At 37.7% G+C, this 18,860-nt stretch overlaps 2 protein-coding genes across 3 annotated transcripts; one reads left to right on the forward strand and one right to left on the reverse strand.

The window, feature by feature from the left end:
- The first annotated feature begins 8,790 nt into the window (after positions 1-8,790).
- On the forward strand, positions 8,791-14,513 carry LOC141665191 (short-chain dehydrogenase TIC 32, chloroplastic-like). Of its 2 annotated transcripts, none has more exons than XM_074471176.1 (8): positions 8,791-8,999; positions 9,196-9,427; positions 9,549-9,628; positions 11,207-11,360; positions 11,609-11,687; positions 11,930-12,014; positions 12,129-12,175; positions 14,233-14,513. In XM_074471176.1, the coding sequence occupies exons 1-8, from the start codon at positions 8,894-8,896 to the stop codon at positions 14,299-14,301; spliced, it is 852 nt and encodes a 283-aa protein (XP_074327277.1). In that variant the 5' UTR covers positions 8,791-8,893; the 3' UTR covers positions 14,302-14,513. The 2 variants fall into 2 exon arrangements, with proteins under 2 accessions (XP_074327277.1, XP_074327273.1); XM_074471172.1 differs by having other exon boundaries at positions 8,796-8,999; positions 14,243-14,513.
- A 350-nt stretch (positions 14,514-14,863) lies between these two features.
- LOC141689440 (putative UDP-glucosyl transferase 73B6) lies at positions 14,864-16,318 on the reverse strand. Its single transcript, XM_074493760.1, has one exon. The coding sequence runs from the start codon at positions 16,316-16,318 to the stop codon at positions 14,864-14,866; it is 1,455 nt and encodes a 484-aa protein (XP_074349861.1).
- Positions 16,319-18,860: the final 2,542 nt, after the last annotated feature.

The raw sequence follows: 18,860 nt of genomic DNA on the forward strand, positions 1-18,860 counted from the left end.
CCCCCGAGTGATTGCCACAGATTCCTTCATGTACTTCTCTTAGGATGTAATTTCCTTCTTCTTCTTCAACACATCTAAGAAGAGGTTGGTTGAACCCTCTCTTGTATAGAACTTCATCGTATATCATATACCTTGCAGCCTGATAGCGGAGTCGGCGAGCCTTAAACTTATCCTCGGGGAGTGTTCCCTTGCGAAGGTAAGCTAGAATGGGCGTCATCCATGTTTTCTTGGGAGCCTCATCCACTTACATAGTTTCTATCTCTGGTATACTAGGAATCTCCTGGATTTCAAGAGGGATGGATCCTAACAACACAGCCTCTTGTTGCGACCCCATTTTTGCCAGAGCATCCGCATTACTGTTCTTCTCCCGCGGAACACATTCCAATCTAACTTCTTTGAACATTCCATTCAGGCGCTGTGTACATCTCAAGTATAATTCTGTTCGCGGGCCTCGCGCCTGAAATCCCCCGTTCACCTGATTCACTACCAACTCTGAGTCACTTCTTGCAATTAAGTTTCGTACACCCATTTCCAAAGCGATTTTGAGGCCATTAATCAGCGCTTCATACTCCGCATCATTATTGGTTGCATAAAACTTGAAATGAATTGCGCTCATCAGATGGTGGCCTTCCGGAGACACAAGTACTATACCCGCACCTGCTCATCCATTATTAACCGCCCCATCCACATGCAAGATCCACCAAGGATGTGGAAACTCCTCCAAAGACTCCTCAGCATGAGGTGGATGTAGCATTACCAAAGCTTTATCATCAATTTCAGAATCAAATTCCAACAAGAAATCGGCTAACGCTTGCCCTTTTATCGCTGTTCGGGGCACATATTCCAAATCAAACTGTCCCAACTCCACAGCCCATTTCAGCATTCTTCCTGATGACTCTGGTTTATGCAGGACCTGTCGCAGCGGGTACGCTGTACGAACTTCAATTCTATGGGCCTGAAAATATGGCCGCAATTTTCTTGATGCAAGAATCAGGGCGTAAAAGAGTTTCTCCATGCTTGTGTAGCGAGTTTCAGCGTCGTGTAACCGCTTGCTCACATAGTACACTGGTGATTGCTGCCCATCTTCCTCTCTTACCAGAACTGCACTGATCGAATATTCAGACACTGCAAGGTACAGTATTAGAGATAACCCATCCAACGGCTTTGACAACATGGGAGGGTTTCCCAGTTGCTCCTTGATTCTTTTGAAAGCCTCTTCGTATTCTGACGTCCACACAAAGTCTTTCCCCGCTAATTTAATTGCCTTGAAAAATTCCTTGCATCTATCGGACGACTTGGAAATAAATCGATTTAATGCGGCGATTCTCCCAGTCAAACTCTGCACCTGTTTCACATTGGTGGGTGACTTCATATCCATCAATGCCTTGATCTTTGCGGTTTGGCCTCAATTCCCCTATAGTTGACAATGAACCCGAGAAACTTGCCCGACTCCACGCCGAACACACACTTTTGCGGATTTAATTTCATACGAAACCTCCTTAGAATTAGGGGTGTACACGGTTTGGCCAACCCGACCAATCCAAACCGAACCGATCCTATTTCGGCCGAACCAAACCGATTTTTTTCAACCCGATATATAGTTGGGTTGAAAAAATGTCAACCCGATTTAATTGGGTTGGATATGGTTTTCAATAATTTTAAACCAATCCAACCCAACCCGATTAAAATATATATGTACATGCTAATAAGTTAATCCAAAATTATGTTTAGGCCATTTACATAGATCCATATATCTCTAACTCTAAATGTAACTTATAACCTCCGTGTTCATAGTTCATTTCGTAACAACAATAGATGTTTGATTAGTGTTATATTTTTTGCATTTATGATTCATTCCAATATATAAAGCGTAAGCAATATTATTAGTACTTTTGATGTCGAAAATTAGATGTTTAAGACTATTCAATATGGAGGATTGTAATATTGTTTTGAACTATTTTCAAGTGTTTTAAACTTTAAAACCTTATGCTTTATTATAATTTTTTATATTAATTTTATATATTTAATAAACCGATCAAACCGATCCAAACCAAACCAAACCGAAGTATATAAATTGGTTTGGGTTACAAATATAAACGGTTTGGGTTGGGTTGAAATTTTGAAAACCCGAATTAATTGGGTTGGGTTGCTAAATTCTCCCAACCCGCCCAACCCGATCCGTGTACACCCCTACTTAGAATGTTAAACATCTCCATAAGGTGCTTGATGTGGTCACTCGCCACCTCGGACTTTACCAACATATCATCCACATACACTTCCATAGTTCTCTCGATTTGATCCTTGAACATCATGTTTACCAACCGTTGGTAGGTTGCGCCAGCATTAATCAAACCAAACGTCATTCCTATGTAACAGTATAACCCCCTGTCGGTAATGAAGGATGTATGTTCTTGATCGGGGCCATACATCAGAATTTGATTGTAACCGGAGTATGCATCCATAAAACTCAGCAACGCATGCCCCGCCGTCACGTCAACCAACTGATCGATTCTTGGCAGCGGGAAGCTGTCCTTTGGACAGGCCTTATTGAGATCAGTGAAATTCACACATGTCCTCCACTTCCCATTCGGTTTCTTTACCAGCACTGGATTTGCAAGCCATTCGGGGTAGAACGATTCTTTGATTAGCCCCACCTCCAACAACCGGTCTACTTCTTCTTTTAATGCTATCGCCCTTTCGCCAGTTACTGGGCGGCGTTTCTGACGTATGCCCTTGCAATTCGGGAAGATATTCAAACGGTGACACATTCCTTCTGGGTCGATTCCTATCATATCTGAATGACTCCATGCGAAGACATCAAGATTTGCAATTAGGATGCGGGTAAGACTTCCTCTCATTTTATCATCTAACTGGGATCCCACTTTCCAAACCTTGCTCGGGTCATTTTTATCAACCGGAATAGATATTGTGTCTTCGGCCGGTCCCGTCTTTTTGGCGGGCATAGGGATCCTGGGATCCAAATCGAAATCAAAGTCTCGGGGGTCTTCGACTTCCACTTTTGCATCTGAGGGCGCGCCCTCATGAGTGGGAGCATCCACCTCAAGACAGGGCATAGCTTTGTGCAACGCAGATGAAGAGGGCGCGTCCTCGTTTGGAGGAGCATCAACCTCAATTCCATTTTCATGGCTCAAGGGCGCGTCCTTCTTTTGAGGAGCATCCACCTTGAAGTTATTCCCGAGACCCTGCAAAATCTCACTTCTTCCTTCTAACTTTTCCCCGTTAACCTCTTTCTGCATAATCTCCTCTATATGGCTCACCGCCACTTCTTCCACACTACGGATCTTCGAAACATGTCCCAGCGTCAAAAAAGAGTTTCCAGAGACATAGGTTTCTTCCTCTTCGGGGCCTTCAATGAAATAGTGGGCATGGACCTCTCCACTTGATTTTGTATGAATGTCTTCTACATCCTCAAATGGGAGACCTTTTCCTTCATACCTTCTTCTGCGGAATTCTTTAACAGTCTTGTGATAGCAGTCGCGTGACTCATACTGCGACCCTCTCAGACTGCCTACTCCGTTTGGAGTTGGGAACTTTATCATTAAGTGATGTATCGAGGTTATCACCCTGAACGCTCGCAACCAAGGTCTTCCGACCAACACATTGTGTACGAAATCCTGATCCAGCACTTTGAAGTCTATCATTTGAGTAACTGACAAAACCCCTTCTCCGAGTGTGACGGGAAGCCTGACCGAACTCATAACTCTCACTGCTTCCCCAGTAAAACCATAGACGTGCGCATCTTCGAAATACATGTCGCTATCCGGGAAACCCAGCTTTTTGTAAGTGTTATAGTACAAGATGTTCGTAGAACTCCCATTGTCGAAGAAGACGCGATGTACATTCATTGCTCCAATAAGCATGGTAATCACCAGCGCATCGTTGTGAGGGTGATGCACCCACCTTGATTCTTTTTCCTTGAACGTAATATCAGCGGACTCTCCCTTAAAGACCTTCGGGGGTCTGTCTTCCAAGCTGTGGATGTTGGTGAGTGGTGGATGTCGTGCTTCTCTCGCGTTTCTTTCCGGTGCTAGATTACTATCGCCAACAAAAGGAAGTCCTCCAAAAATTGCTCTGATGCTGCCAGCCCTCTGAAACTTGACTTATGCTATTTTTTCAACATCTTTCGCCCGCGGGGGCTGTCTTTCATCCTTACCCTTGTCATCAAGTCCCCTGCGTCGCTTCACCTTGTCAATCCATTCTCCTAGGTATCCAGCCTTGATCAATTCCTCAATCTCATCCCACAGGTGACGACACTCATGGGTGTCATGGCCAGTAGACTCATGGTAGTCACAATACTTATTTTTGTCTCTGCTCTGCCATGAAGTTAGACGGTCGGGCTTCTTGAAGATTCCTCTATCCTTATTTACCTCAAAGATATGATCAATGGACGCCGCCAGTGGTGTATAATTGTTGACCCTTCTCTCGTAGTTTGACGGTGGGCTCCATTCTCTCCACGAGTTCACAGTGTTCACCCTGTTAGGGCTTCTGGCATTCCGCCGATAATCTGGGCTCAAGGATCTGTCCCTTCTCTTGGATCGCCCCTTGGAGTTATGGGTATTGTCATTCTTTTTTATTTCTGCAAGCGACTGCTCAATTGTTTTGAACGACTCCGCCTGCGCAAGCACATCAGCTAGTGACACAGGGTCCTTCCCTTGCAGGTTCTTCCAGAAATCTGTTCCCACGCGCAACCCAGCTATAAGCAGTATTTTCAGTGTCTCATCAGTTGCACCCCTCACCAAAGTGGATTCTGCATTAAACCTCTTGAAATACGAAGTCAAACTTTCTCCTTCCTTTTGTTTCACATTAGCCAGTGTGATAACAGGTGGTGTGTACTTCACTGCGGCTTGGAATTGTGTCAAAAACAAAGTTTTCATTTGTTCCGAAGATGTGATCACACCTGGACCAAGTTTTTGGAATCACTGCTGAGCGCCTTCTCTAAAAGTGGCTTCCAGGAGACGGCATCGAGCCAAATCAGGTACTTGATATACGTCCATTTCAATGTTAAAACGCCCCAGGAATTCCACAGGATCAGAGTTCTCATGAAAACGCAAGTCATTGGTTGTGTTCCTGTATCCTGCGGGCAATTGCGCCTCCCTCACAACAGCAGCAAATGGAGAAGGAGCTTGCGTAGTCGCCGTTACTCTTCCTCCCTCAAGATGGTTGAGCAACCTCTTGAGATCGTTCACATTAAACGTCCCTACCCCAGGAATGGTTTGAACATTAGGCTATTGGGGCTGCTCTGCGACTTGCTGAAATTCCCCTTGATTATCCCCCGGGTGTGGCGGTGGATCTCGCCGCCCCTCGCCTTGAGGCTGCAGCTGTGGCATGTTACCATTTTGGTTTTGAATATTTTCCCGCACGTGAGGTTCCTCTTGACCGTGTCACGGAATTTCATCATTGTTCTGCATTCTTACTTGAATTCGCCCGCCATCCTGGTCATGAGGACGCGCCCCAGACCCATTACCAGTAGCACTGTGGGAAGCTACGGGAATAACGGCAGGGGCTTCTCCAGTGGAGTGTGCTTCACCTCTCCTACCATTATAGGGTGCTCTTCCGTATTGATATCCCATTCTTCCTCGTCCATTCCTCTGATATCCCCGGTAGTAATTCTCGGGCCTTCCTCGCGGAGGGGCACGCTCGTGCTCGCGGTGCCGCGCCCCGTCATCCCTTTGGAACGCAGGGGGCACACGCGTCGTGTCACGGGGCCTCGCTTCTCCGGCATTTCCTTCTTTTTGCCATTCTACCAGCAACATCCTCAAATCGTCATCTTCCAAACTTATGCCAAGCCTCCTTTTCAAGGCTGAAAGATCCCTTCCTTCCTCATCTTGACTTTGAGTGTTCTCCGCACGACGACGCTCGTCCATCGTACGCCCAGACCTATGTTGGTGTGTCACAACCTGGTTACCAAGGCGAGGCCTTTCCCTACCTTCGGTGTCCTCATCAACAAGCTCCACAATAGGCTCTACATCATCAGAATATTCCAAGCGCCGCGGAGTGATTCGCGGGTTTTCCCCGCTGCCCTGGGTGTCTCCTTCAACTACAGGGGCTTTCCCCAAGGCATGACCGTGACGGGGGAAACGACGACCTCTCCTCATCCTTCGACGCTCCACCGTGTTCAGTCTCGAGTGAAAACTGTTAAGTGTATCTCCCATGCGATACAATTGCTCCAAGATATCAGCGTTGCTGATGAGAATTGTAGGTGTCCCCCCCACATCCGGAGCTCTTGGTGGATCCACCAAGTTTCTGGGAACGTAAGGTTCATGGCGAGTGTAGCGTCCCCCGCCTTCTCCTTCAGACCTGCTGTCACTTCCATCATAAGAACTTCCATCACGATTGTAGGACATCTTTTCCTCGTAAGATTACGACCTTAATTAGCACCCCTCCTTCTAATGCCAATTTGTTGACGGAGGAATCTGGTAACAACAAAGATTGAGGTTTCTCGCCGGAACTAAGATCTGTGACGGTGGTTCTTTGCCGGAAACTTAAGCGGTGTGTGGTGGTTTGTGATTGTTTTAGGCTGAGATTGATCAGAGTAAGTGGTGTCTCTCTTTTCAGCTCTCAACTTCTTACCCTCTCAATGTGCCTACGTACCCTTTATATAGGGATCAAGCTTGACGTAGTTCTCGTAGAACAGGAAGTCTAATGGACTTAGACTTCTCATTCCCAGGTCCAGTAGAAGCCCATCCAAAGTCCGTCTTCCGCTAGCTTTAGGAATGTCCAACTATGAGGCCCAACCGCGAAGGCCCAAGGCTCGTCCGTAATCGCAGGACTTCACGGATAGTGCATCTCCCTGCGCAAGGATAACACTCCGCTACAACTATCTCCCTTGATTCACGAACGCAGGTATAGCCACGGTTCACCCCAAGTGCCAAACGCGTCCCTGTCCCCCGAATGAGGATAACCCACCAGATAGCAGGACAGGTGATCCCAAGCTTTTGGGTGCAAAGTGCAGGATGACTCCAAAGTTCTCCAACGAGGACACCCGTTGAATACAAGAACAGAGCTCCCAAAACACACACCAAAGTTAACCCCGCATCCCCAACGAGGACACCCGTTGAATACAGGAGGAGGCCTTCAATCATCAGGCATACCCCTGGAGGCCTTCTAGCTTTTCACGAACATCCCCCTCCTTGACCGTCTCAAGGAGGGAATTCTTCAAAGAGTACCTGCAACAAATACATTAGTAAAAATAACCTCCATTGCTCCCCTCCGGGCAAACGTTTTCCTGAAGTCACCATTAAGAACACATAGAACAAACACATGACGCGTCCTAGAACTTAGGGCGTGTTCTCACCCTCATTAGACTTGCACCGTCTCCTCTAAACCATCATGCACAGCATTTCACTTCCTATGACGCGTCATTGTTAAAGTAGGCGCGTCCTACAGCGTCCATCGCCATAAGATCTCATCTGCCAAGCACTTTCATAAATATTGACGCGTCCATATAGCCTGGGCGCGTCCTCTCTTGACCATGCACTCTTCTCGCCTCGTAACATATCCCTTCCCAAACAGGCGCGTCCTCGGTCGCTGGACGCGTCCTAGTCCTCTACAATGTAACACCGAGTTTGACTGTAACTAGCCCGCGTTTTACCCGAGTCAATCCAATGCCAAATTTTGGGTATAACAGGATCCTTTCGTTGAAAAAAGTTCTTTCAAGTCCATCAATAGCCCGTGGTTATCATGTACTGACAATAGGCATTCAGAAAACACACTTGTATCCTCCTCAACCAAACAGATCCACTTCTCATGTACCTGGTTGGTGTTAGAGCTGGAAACATTTCACATTTCAGATGGATCGGAGACAGATTCATTGGAAACCTGTGGCTTATCTCCAAATGATCAATGCATCGTTGCAGAGTGGAACAATGATAAATTGTAAATGAAACTTTTTGACATCAGCTGTCCAAAGGTAATTTCCAAGGAGTAGAGATCTCGATTTTAACAGAGTACACAGCAGAATCTAAAAAATTCTAACATTCTATCCGAACAAAAAATTTTAGATGAACAATTTACACATTTGTTGTGAAATAAAAATACTTTTATTATGATAAAAAATATATCTTAAAACATGAGTATTTTTTCAAGTGAGGGAGTGTTCTAGAAGTCCTGACTGTGACCAGTGACCACCATCCTTAGAATCTACTCGCACTGTCCATGAATTCGAATATTTTTGTGATTGAGCAGCCAAGATAAGAAAGATGCTTCGATTATTTTTCAGTGCTTATATTTGTTATTCTAAAATCTTTTTGGATGGACCAATCAAGATGTCAAGGAAAAAACTTTTAGCTCATAAGAACATTTGGTTATTGCTCATCAAATATAGGTTAAACTGGGAGATTCACTTGGCTGCACGGGGATGCATGAATACGAATGTTTCTATCAAGTACCCCGTAACCTAAAAATATAACAAGTAAATACATTATTCTTTGTAAACCAAAATTTTCTATTGAATAATCTTTTGGGATAGACAAGATCCTAAAAGGAAAAATTCCCTCCACTACCTGTATTTAATTTTAAACGATTCTACTACTCCAGCTCTATCTGATTCCTTTGGATGAGGTTGGGGTCCAAATATGGTTGAATGTGAGTGGGAGTTTGTTCGTCGTATCTTTATCTAGTCTTTTTTTTTATGTGAGATCGAGGTCCAAATCTTATTAGAACAAGAAATGTGTGTGTGAGCGTGTTTAATTATATATAAAAAATTGTTGAGATGATGAAATATTCTTGAAGTCCTTTCAGTCTACATTTACAAATAAGCTTGATAATCACACTTTGAACAAATTACCTGAGCTAAACTTGCACATTTTGTCTGTAGGCTCCTCTCTATATATAGGTATAGAGCCTCCTTTGTATAGACAGTGAGCCATTTGTTATGTGGATATTCGGATGCAAAGGGAACTCCGGTTTTTCTGCTCGTTCGACAGCTGAAGAAGTTACACAAGGGATTGATGGAGCTGGTCTAACTGCCATTGTTACTGGTCCTTTCTCTTCTCACTGTGTTTATCTTTTTCCTTTTTATTGTATGCATTCTTCATTGATTCAGGACTCTAAGTCTCCAATTTCCTACAGAAATAAAAACAATAATTTTGTTGTGAACAAATAAAAGTACCCCAAAATAACTCTAACACAAAAGATTTGTAAAAGAAAATTTATACTGTTTTAGTATTATTTCAGGAGCATCGAATGGTATTGGGACTGAGACTACGCGTGTTCTGGCTTTACGTGGTGTGCATGTTGTTATGGCAGTGAGAAATGTTGCTTCTGGTACGAGAGTCAAAGAAGAAATACTAAAGGGGATCCCCAGAGCTAGACTCAAGGTCATGGAGATTGATCTCAATTCAATAGCATCTGTAAGAAAATTCGCTACAGGATATATTGCTTCTGGTCTTCCATTAAACATCCTAATGTAAGAACCATTACAAACTATATTCCTTATTTTTCTCAGGATCTGTAGTATAAGAAACATAAAGTTTCAAAAGTATCATCTGTCTATAGTACTGAATAAGCTACCTTTCATGTTTGAAAAGAAACAACGCAGGAGTCATGGCACCTCCATTCACTCTTTCTAAAGATAATATCGAACAACAGTTTGCAGTTAACCATTTGGGTAAACCTACTCTATCTGATTGTTTCATCTATGCATAAACTAATATAAATCGACTATCATATTTATTCAAGTGCTGGGAAATATGAATATTTTTAACATATATAATAATATTATATTATTGGATAGTTTCATTATTATAATAATATCCTTATTAGGATAATGTATGATTGTTGTTTATATAAACCCCTCTTCTATTGTAATTGATCTATTGTAATTGAGAACAAGTAATGTTATAATAAAACCCTAATTTTCTCTCTCCTCTCTGTAATTTATCATGGTATCAAGAGTTATGGTTCGGTCCGGGATAGGTTGATGATGAGTTATATATTATTCGGTCTGGGATAGTCATGACAGGTTTCACATGTTGGGTTTAAAACATGTGATATGATTATTATTTCTTCTCGTATTCTTCTTATTTAAACCGACTATTTTTTTCTCTTTCTCAGATGATTTTGAGTTTTAATCATGAATACTGTTTTTTTTTATTTGGTTGAATTTCTCATGGGTAAACAATATTGATTTTGGTAAAAGTTTATTTTTTCTGATGGTTTTGACCGGGACTCTCATGCAACTTTTCTGCTGGTTTTGGTTGGAACTCTCGTACAATTTTTCTACTGATTTTGGTTGTAACTCTAATACACACTCTCGGTCTCGTATTGACAATATTAGCTCCTTGATAATATTTCTTTTTTTCTTCTTTCGCTCTCATCTTCTTTTCTTTTTCTCGTATTGATGATGGGGGTAGCCCTAGGCACATCTGTATATTTCTTCGATTTTTTGTTTAATTTTATCTGGTGCTCTAGGCACATTGGTCCTTCGTGGGAATTTGTTTAGTTTATTTGGTGCTTTAGGCACATTGACCCTTTGAGGGATTGATTTAGTTTATTTGGTACTATAGCTACATTGGTTTAGTTTATCTGGTGCTCTAGGCACACTGGCCTTCGCGGGATTTGATTAGATTGAGATACAGTTTGGTTGAGGATTGGATACAGTTCGTTGACTTGGATTCAGTTATTTGGAGTTTGTATCGAGTTGATTATGAAGCTTGGTTGGAGATTTGTTGTTTTTGTTATTTGATTGCTTTGTTTTTTTTTGGGTTGCTGCGTCTTTCGATGATTTCTCTTTTGTTGTTGCGTTCTCTTTTATTGTTGCGTTCTCTTTTGTTGTTGCGTCTTTGGATTCGTTCTGAAGTTTTTGGATTTGTTTGGATGCTCTTGAATCTGATGTTGCAGCTTTGGATATGTTTGGTTACGTGGCTCCGTCTCTTGGTTGACAAACTCCCGATTCAATATCGTGTGTTTGAAAGGGCATGTTAACATATATAATGATATTATATTATTGGATAATTTCATTATTATAATAATTTCCTTGTTAGGATACTTTCCTTATTATGTATGATTGTTGATTATATAAGCTTCTCTTCTATTGTAATTAAAAATTTGCGGGGGTGGTTTGGTTTTGTGCAACACCCTCGAAGTCATATTATAATAAAACCTAATTTTTTGTCAATCCTCTCTATAATTTATCATATTTAACGTGGCGGGGCTTATGATAAGTAGGATATTACCCTGTTTTTAGGTCCATTTCTTTTAACCAATCTTTTACTGGAGACGATGAAAGGCACTGCACGTAAAACCCAAAAAGAAGGGAGAATAGTTAATGTATCATCAGCACTGCACCAGAACGGTTACAAGGAAGGGATTCGTTTTGACAAAATTAACGACAAAGCAAGGTTAGCAAGTTAAATGCGTTTGCATATTTATAAATGCAGGTTTAGCCATTTATGGTCCAGTTCAAATCAACCAAGTAAATAGGAATCAAAATGAGAGCCACCAAGGTTAAAGAAACTCCAAGTTTTTTTTACAGTGTATCTTGTCAGAAACATACTCTTTTAAAAAATAATTTAATACTTTAGTTTCTGGCGTGCTGATAGAATGTGGAGTCCACAAATCTTCAACTAATTCCTCATCATGATTTTAGCTACAATGGAAATGCTGCTTATGGACAATCAAAGCTTTGCAACCTGTTACACACTAATGAGCTGGCAAGGCGATTCAAGGTAATTGAACATTATTCTTTATTTCTCTTTGAACAGTAGAGTTCTTACTAATCCAGAATTTTCTTATAAGTTAAAAGTATACTTACTGCAAATCTGCGATACAAATATCTGGTCTAGTGCTGATCATGTATTCTCTATATATCTAATCAAATTAATTTTATTAAACATGTAATATAAGAAAATCATCAAGAAATTAAAAATGTAATGGGACATAATTGTGTTGTTTGTAACTGTTTGAACAGAAGGAAGGAGTAAATATCACTGCAAATTCTCTTCATCCTGGAATCATTGCAACCAATTTAACGAGCAACCTTGGCCTTACTGGTTGTAAGTCTATAAGCCTTTGTCATTACTTTGTAGATTCTCTACTGATATTTCACTACCACCTTTTTGTTCTGAGAACTAGTTGCTTTATACTAATACTGCGATTGTGGATCACAGGGGTGCTGAATACTTTCGGCAAGTATCTCCTGAAAAATGTCCCCCAAGTAATTCCAAATTTTTTTTGTATCATGTATTTATTCCGTACATCACTTTAATTGTTTTGGGATTTTCATATATACTAGTCGGTAATAAATTAAAAATAGTAGTATCATATTATTATTTGCATAAAATTAAAACCCATGATTTGTGCAAAAAATAAATCTAAATATAATGCATAAAATGCTGTTAAAATATGTAGTTAAAAAAATCGAAGTTAAGTATAATTCTAAAATTTCACCGTATAGTTCTACTTATGTGTGCATCTAATTATTCACTTATATAAATCTGACAAATTTACCGAGAGTAAAAGTTAATTTTTTTCAGTTGAGATTTTATTACATAAAATTTTAAAAAGTTGTATAATTTTCTAGTGAGTATCAAGATTTGGGATATAAACATGGTTTCCTTATTAGCATAGATAGTTGATAACCCGTGCGAAGCACGGGTTCGAGACTAAAAAAATCGAATTAATATTTGTAGAGAATTATACATAATCCGTGCGAAACACACATTAAAATTAATATATTAATATCAATATTAAATTGATACTTGGAAAAAATAGTTATGTGGTTAAAAAGAATCGAATCAGTTATTAAATTTTCTTTATAATTCTAGTTTTGCATTGTTTTACTTGATATATAAATCTAACAGATTAGTTTTATTTTCATGAAATGAATTTTATCTCTATCTTATTAACCAAATATTTGTTCTTTAGATAATTTAATAATAATTAATATAATTTGTTAATTATCTTATAATTAGCCTTTTCAATATAATTTATTTAATATTACTTAATTATCGATAAAAAATAATTTACAAATTAAAAGTAATTAGATGTTATTAAACTTAATTTAATATAACTTAATATAATCTAAATACAGCCCATAAATTTGTTACTGTTAAAATATGTTTTTTAATTTAAAGTAAATTGTGATGGATAATAACAAATACGATCATTAAATCAATAATTTTCAGTTTAAAAATTAATAAATGTTAATAAAGTCATTTACTATTACTTAATTATTTTTAAAATAATACTATAGAAAATAAAGTTTACGGAGAAGAAGTCAATTCGTGTTAATAGTTTACTTTGTAGTTAGTAGTTTTTCAAAATAAAAGTAAATATATGTTATTTTACTTAATTTGACCTCACTTAATAAATTTTTAATATAATTTATGAATAAATAAAGTTTACAGAAAATATAAGTCAATTCGTGTTAGTAGTTTACTTAGTAGTTTGTAGTTTTTCTAAAATTAAAAATAAATATAAGTTATTTTACTTTATTTAACGTAACTTAATATATTTTTAATATAATCTACAAATCGTTTAATTTTTTTTATTTTATAAAGTAAATAGACTATTGGATGAACACTAACAAATAATTTGGAGTTCTACGAAAATAGAATTGTAATCATATTACGGTTTCAACAATAAAAATTATTTAGTTGAGCCAATTTATGAAATTATTTATTTTAAAATATAATTAAAAATAGGATTCAAACCTGTAAAAATAATAAAAATTATGGCTTATAAAAAATTTAAAAATGAGTAAAAATAATACATATACAATTATAAGTCATATAGGAATAAAAAAGGATAAAAATAATACACTTGAAGTTATAAAATGTGAAACCAAAAGGTGATGGAACTAAAAAATAAGTGAATATGTTTCGTTTATTAATAAAGAAAAACGGGTAAAAATAATACATATAGGATTATAAGTCATATAAGAATCGAAAAGGATAAAAATATTACACTTAGAGTTACACCATAAATCATAAAAACAAAAAAATAAAAGGTGATAGAACAAAAAAATAAGTGAAAATAAAGTATCACTTAAAAAATTTATTAATAAAGAAAAACGCGTAAAATATATATATATATATAGAATTATAAGTCATATAGGAATGAAAAAGGATAATAATAATACAATTAGAGTTAGAGTTATAACATGAGTCATAAAAAGTGAAACAAAAGGTGGTGTAACAAAAAATAAGTGAAACCAAGTACCACTAGGTTTCCTTATTAATAAAGGTTATTAATAAATGATTAATTTTCAAGTCAAAAACAGGGAGCTGCAACTACATGCTATGTGGCAGTACATCCTCAAGTGAAAGGCCTTTCGGGTGAATACTTTATGGACAGCAACAAAGCTGAACCCAATGCTACCAGTTCTTTGGCGAAAGATGCAGGATTAGCCAGCAAACTATGGGATTTGAGCTTCACCTTGACAAATGCAAAGTAAATGATTTATCTTTTACTGTATGTTGGAAGAGTTGCAAGATCCCCTTGTTCAGTTTGAGTTGTTGAAAACATTAATAACATGACATCAGAATTGACGATGAACATGACTGAAAAATAAAATCTAAACGTAATCTTTTCCAAATTGACAAAAATAAATGCAAGTCGAATCAAACTAAAGTCTGAAAACGACGTAATTCGGATACGGTACACTGGACCTGGAGCAGAAGTTACTGCCCCCGTTTGTCGGGCATATGTTTGAGCTCATGAATCAAGTTGGCAGTTAAAATTTGATTATTTTCGATTCACTAAATAATATTTCAATCCTCTACGCAACTTCCACCCCAAATCCCAAGCACTTGAGTATTTATATTACATAAAAATTGGATACCAGATGCTCTGCCGATACTTGCAGATATTACGATTTTCTCAGCTTACATATTTTGATCATTTAATGCCATACACATTTGTCACGCATTTGTTTGAGCTCATGAATCAAGTTGGTTAAATTTTGATGCGAGGATCCGCCTGTTTTCACAGCTGATATGGCCTTGTCTCCCAGCTCTTTAGTTTTCTTTCTCATTTCTTGGACGACATCACCACCGTCCATCACCATTCTCACAGCTTTTTCGATCTCTTCTCTTTTTATTATTTTCCTATCCAAGTCGCTAAAAAATCTCCAATCTTCTGCACCAACTTCAACACCGATCCCGAGTACTTGCGTCACCAGCATTTCATTACAAAATTGGTCTGCTATTAAAGGCCACGTCACCAGTGGGACCCCCTCTATAACAGCTTCCAGCACGGAGTTACTCCCACAGTGTGTCAAAAACGCTCCGGTCGATGGATGTTGCAATATTAACAACTGTGGGGCCCACCCCTTAAGAATCATGCCCTTGCCATTTATGTTGAAATCTTTTGGTTGCCACGTGGAATCATCGTCTTTGTTGGTTTTACCTCGAACGACCCAGATGAAATCGCAGTTGGAAGATTCGAGGGCGCATGCTATTTCCATGAGCTGCTCGTCATGTAATTCGCAAACGGAACCAAATGAAATGTAAAGAACTGAGTTACGGTTTTTCGAGTCCAGCCAACTTAGCACTTGCTCCTTGCTAACAACCGAGTTATGGCTTCTGTCCACTTTAGAATCTACATTTTCATGTATTAAAGACGCAGGACCAACGTGAAATACTTTGCAATCCAACTTATTAGCATAATACTCCGAGTATTCCGATTCCAGTTCGGACATTGAGTTGATGACAACACCGTAACTTTTCAGCTCAGCTTCTCTTTGAAGTTTTAGCAACATTGCATAAGTATTCGCAGGGAGTTTCGAACGGGTTAGGGTGATCGGATGAGGCAAGTCCGTAATTACAAACGGTTCATAATCGGATTTCACAGTGAGGTGAGGAGAATTAGGGTTAAGTAAAGCATCTTGCAAGGCCTTACGAAACATGAAACAAGGATCAAAAACAATCCTCGGGATATTTAGAGTTTCCGCGAAGGCAGAGGTCCAGGGAAAGAATTTGTCAGCAATGATGCAATCAGGGCTGCGCGTGCGCATGAATTCTTGCATGGCTGATTGCATCAGACCTAAGCCGTGATAGTATTTAGATGCGGTTTCCATGTCTTTTGCATGTTCAAGTCGGAATCCGTCAGGAAGTCCCACTTCTTTGTACGGAAACGGAATGGCATGGACAGAGATGGAGTGGGCTGATGCTTTGCAGTGTTTGATGGTGTTTTCGACAACAGGGGCTTTTTCGGTGGTGGTGATGATGATCACTTGCTCCTGCCTGGATGCGAACAGGCAGGCTATTTCGGAGAGTGGAACTAAATGGCCGGGAGTAATATATGGGATCACAATTATCTCTAAAGGCTTTGATGATTCCTGTGTGTTGACTGCCATTTTTAGTAGATGAATGAATTGGTGCATCTGAGTAAGAGATTCATCCTAGAAGTGTATTTAAGTGTGTGTGATGAACCAACTACCGATGCCCAATTGTAATAAAAAAAATTATACAAATCATGTGAGAATTAATTCCCCTTGTAGATCTCAATGATCCAAGAGCCGAGATATATAATTTAGTAGTAGTACTATTAATAATCTTCAGATCCAAGATATATAATTTAGTAGTAGTACTATTAATAATCTATCCATCTAACTTTTGCAGGTCCTATTCCACCGTTGGGGGTGGCCGTGGGGCTGACTCACATTCACAAATTATAATTATAATACTCCAAAAATATTTTATTTTATTTGATTTTCCGGTGATAAAATTGACCAACAAGGCGCTTGGGTGGTGGTGGTAGTCAGGATAGGGAAATGAAAATAACGAGCCCCATTCCATTTGTCGGTGTTTATTAATTTTTCCATAAATTGTCTTTGCATCGACACTCGTCTACTCTTAAGAGGACCTCCGCCTGAATTCCCTTTCCTTCTATCGTTTTTTATTTCATACATCACTCACTTTCTTTTCTTTAAGTAAATTTTATTTATAAATTTAAATATTGAAAAATAAAAATAAACTTTATGAATAAGTTTTTTTTTATTTTTAAATTATTTTTAATTACCATATATGTATACATATGTTTTATACTTATCAAAAATCAAGAAAGTCTTATCTTGAAAAGAAATTACCAACATATATACTTTAATTTCTATTACATTTATTTTATATGCATGCATATATACATATATATATATATTAAATATATTTAAATTGTGAATTATTATAAGAATAGTGTTACATACTCCAAATATTTTTCTCAAAAATTTTACTTCACATATAACTGAATCGTTATATAAATGCAAGCGTGGTCTCATATTATTATTATAAAGGTTGTCAACTATTCATTTCACGTAGAGAAATTTTTTGGATAAAATTTTGGGATATCGACATTTTTTTAATTATAATTTTGTAAGTTGATTTTTTTTGGTTTGATTGAACCAAACAGAAATAAAGGTAATTTGAACACGTTCATTCCACCTGGATCATAACCAAATATGAAAAATAATTCAGCATTATTCATTTCCCTTTTTTCGGATTCTGCTTCTGATTTTTCTTTCCATTTCTAAAAAATGAGTCAAACCGCCCCTGAAATTATTTTAGTTATATGATTAAAGAAAGTTATAAATATATATGGGTAAAAATCTAAAGATGAATTTTTTTTAAATAAAGTTACGTAGATAAGCATTATATAAATATATATAATACACATATTTATTTTATTATTCATCATACATATTTACAAATTTTAATTATCAAATCAAAAAACGAAGTTGCATAATATTTTAACTTAATAAATAATTGAAAATTAATGAAATTTTTTGAAATAGGCGTGTAGTAAAATCACACTTTTTCAAAATTATTTTACGATAAATTCAAATTTAAATTTATTTATTTTTCAAATTTTAAGTGTTTAACTTTTTTATATTTAAATATATTTATTATTCTACATTAGCAACAAATTTATATTTTTTGAAATAAAATTTTAGAATTTATGATAAGAGTTTATAATAGAATCAAGGTTATGCCCTGACCTCTATAGAAGATTGTTCTCTCCTCAACATTGGCTTATATATATTAATAAAATAACACATTTAATCTATGTTGAATGTAAATTTTGGTTAATAAAAAATAATTATTATTTTTAATTTTTAATTAAAATTGGATCAATTTCACGACTATAAAGTCAAACATGACATTGATCGGGTATTAAGGGAGCTTTAATCTCACGTCTACAAATAAACATGGTTGAACCGAGTCATCTGTGAGCTGAGTCAAGTTTAATAACCGAACGGAAAGTGATTTTTAATATCGGCTCGTTAATAAATTAGAGTTGGACTCAAACTAACCACGATTTTGTCACGAACAATTAAGCTAAGTCATAACTGAGTCGAGTTCGAACAAGTTCGAGTCATCCATTTATAGTTCGCATAAAATTTTTATTTGAACAATTTAATTTATAATTTTACAAGTTATATCAAAATTAAATACTTGGCATTATCTTATAATGATATACACATTTGCTGTAACACCCCCAGATCCGGGGTCGGGGATCCGGGTCGTCACGGTCTTTCTTTCCATAATATCACTTAACTTAATTAATAATAAATAACCTCATGCTGTGACCCCACACTAACACACACCACAACTCGTTATAGTCTCAGAGATGAAATTGAAATAAGTACAAGTCCTTGAATCCACAATTTAAAAGTTATTACAACCCAAAATGATTACTTGATAAGTTTACAGTTAATTTCCATTATCTACCACAAGTTATAATTATACAATATTTGGTTCCCAAAAGTAGAATGTCTGATCTACCAATAGATCTACCAATAGATCTACCTCTACAGCTATAGCAGCTATAACATCAACTGGAAGACGCAGGACGCTTCCCACGCGCTTGCGCTGGGTCTGCTTGAGTCTGACCATCTTTCCTAA

This window comes from Apium graveolens, chromosome 1 (assembly GCF_009905375.1).
Source record: "Apium graveolens cultivar Ventura chromosome 1, ASM990537v1, whole genome shotgun sequence".
Lineage (NCBI taxonomy): Eukaryota > Viridiplantae > Streptophyta > Magnoliopsida > Apiales > Apiaceae > Apium > Apium graveolens.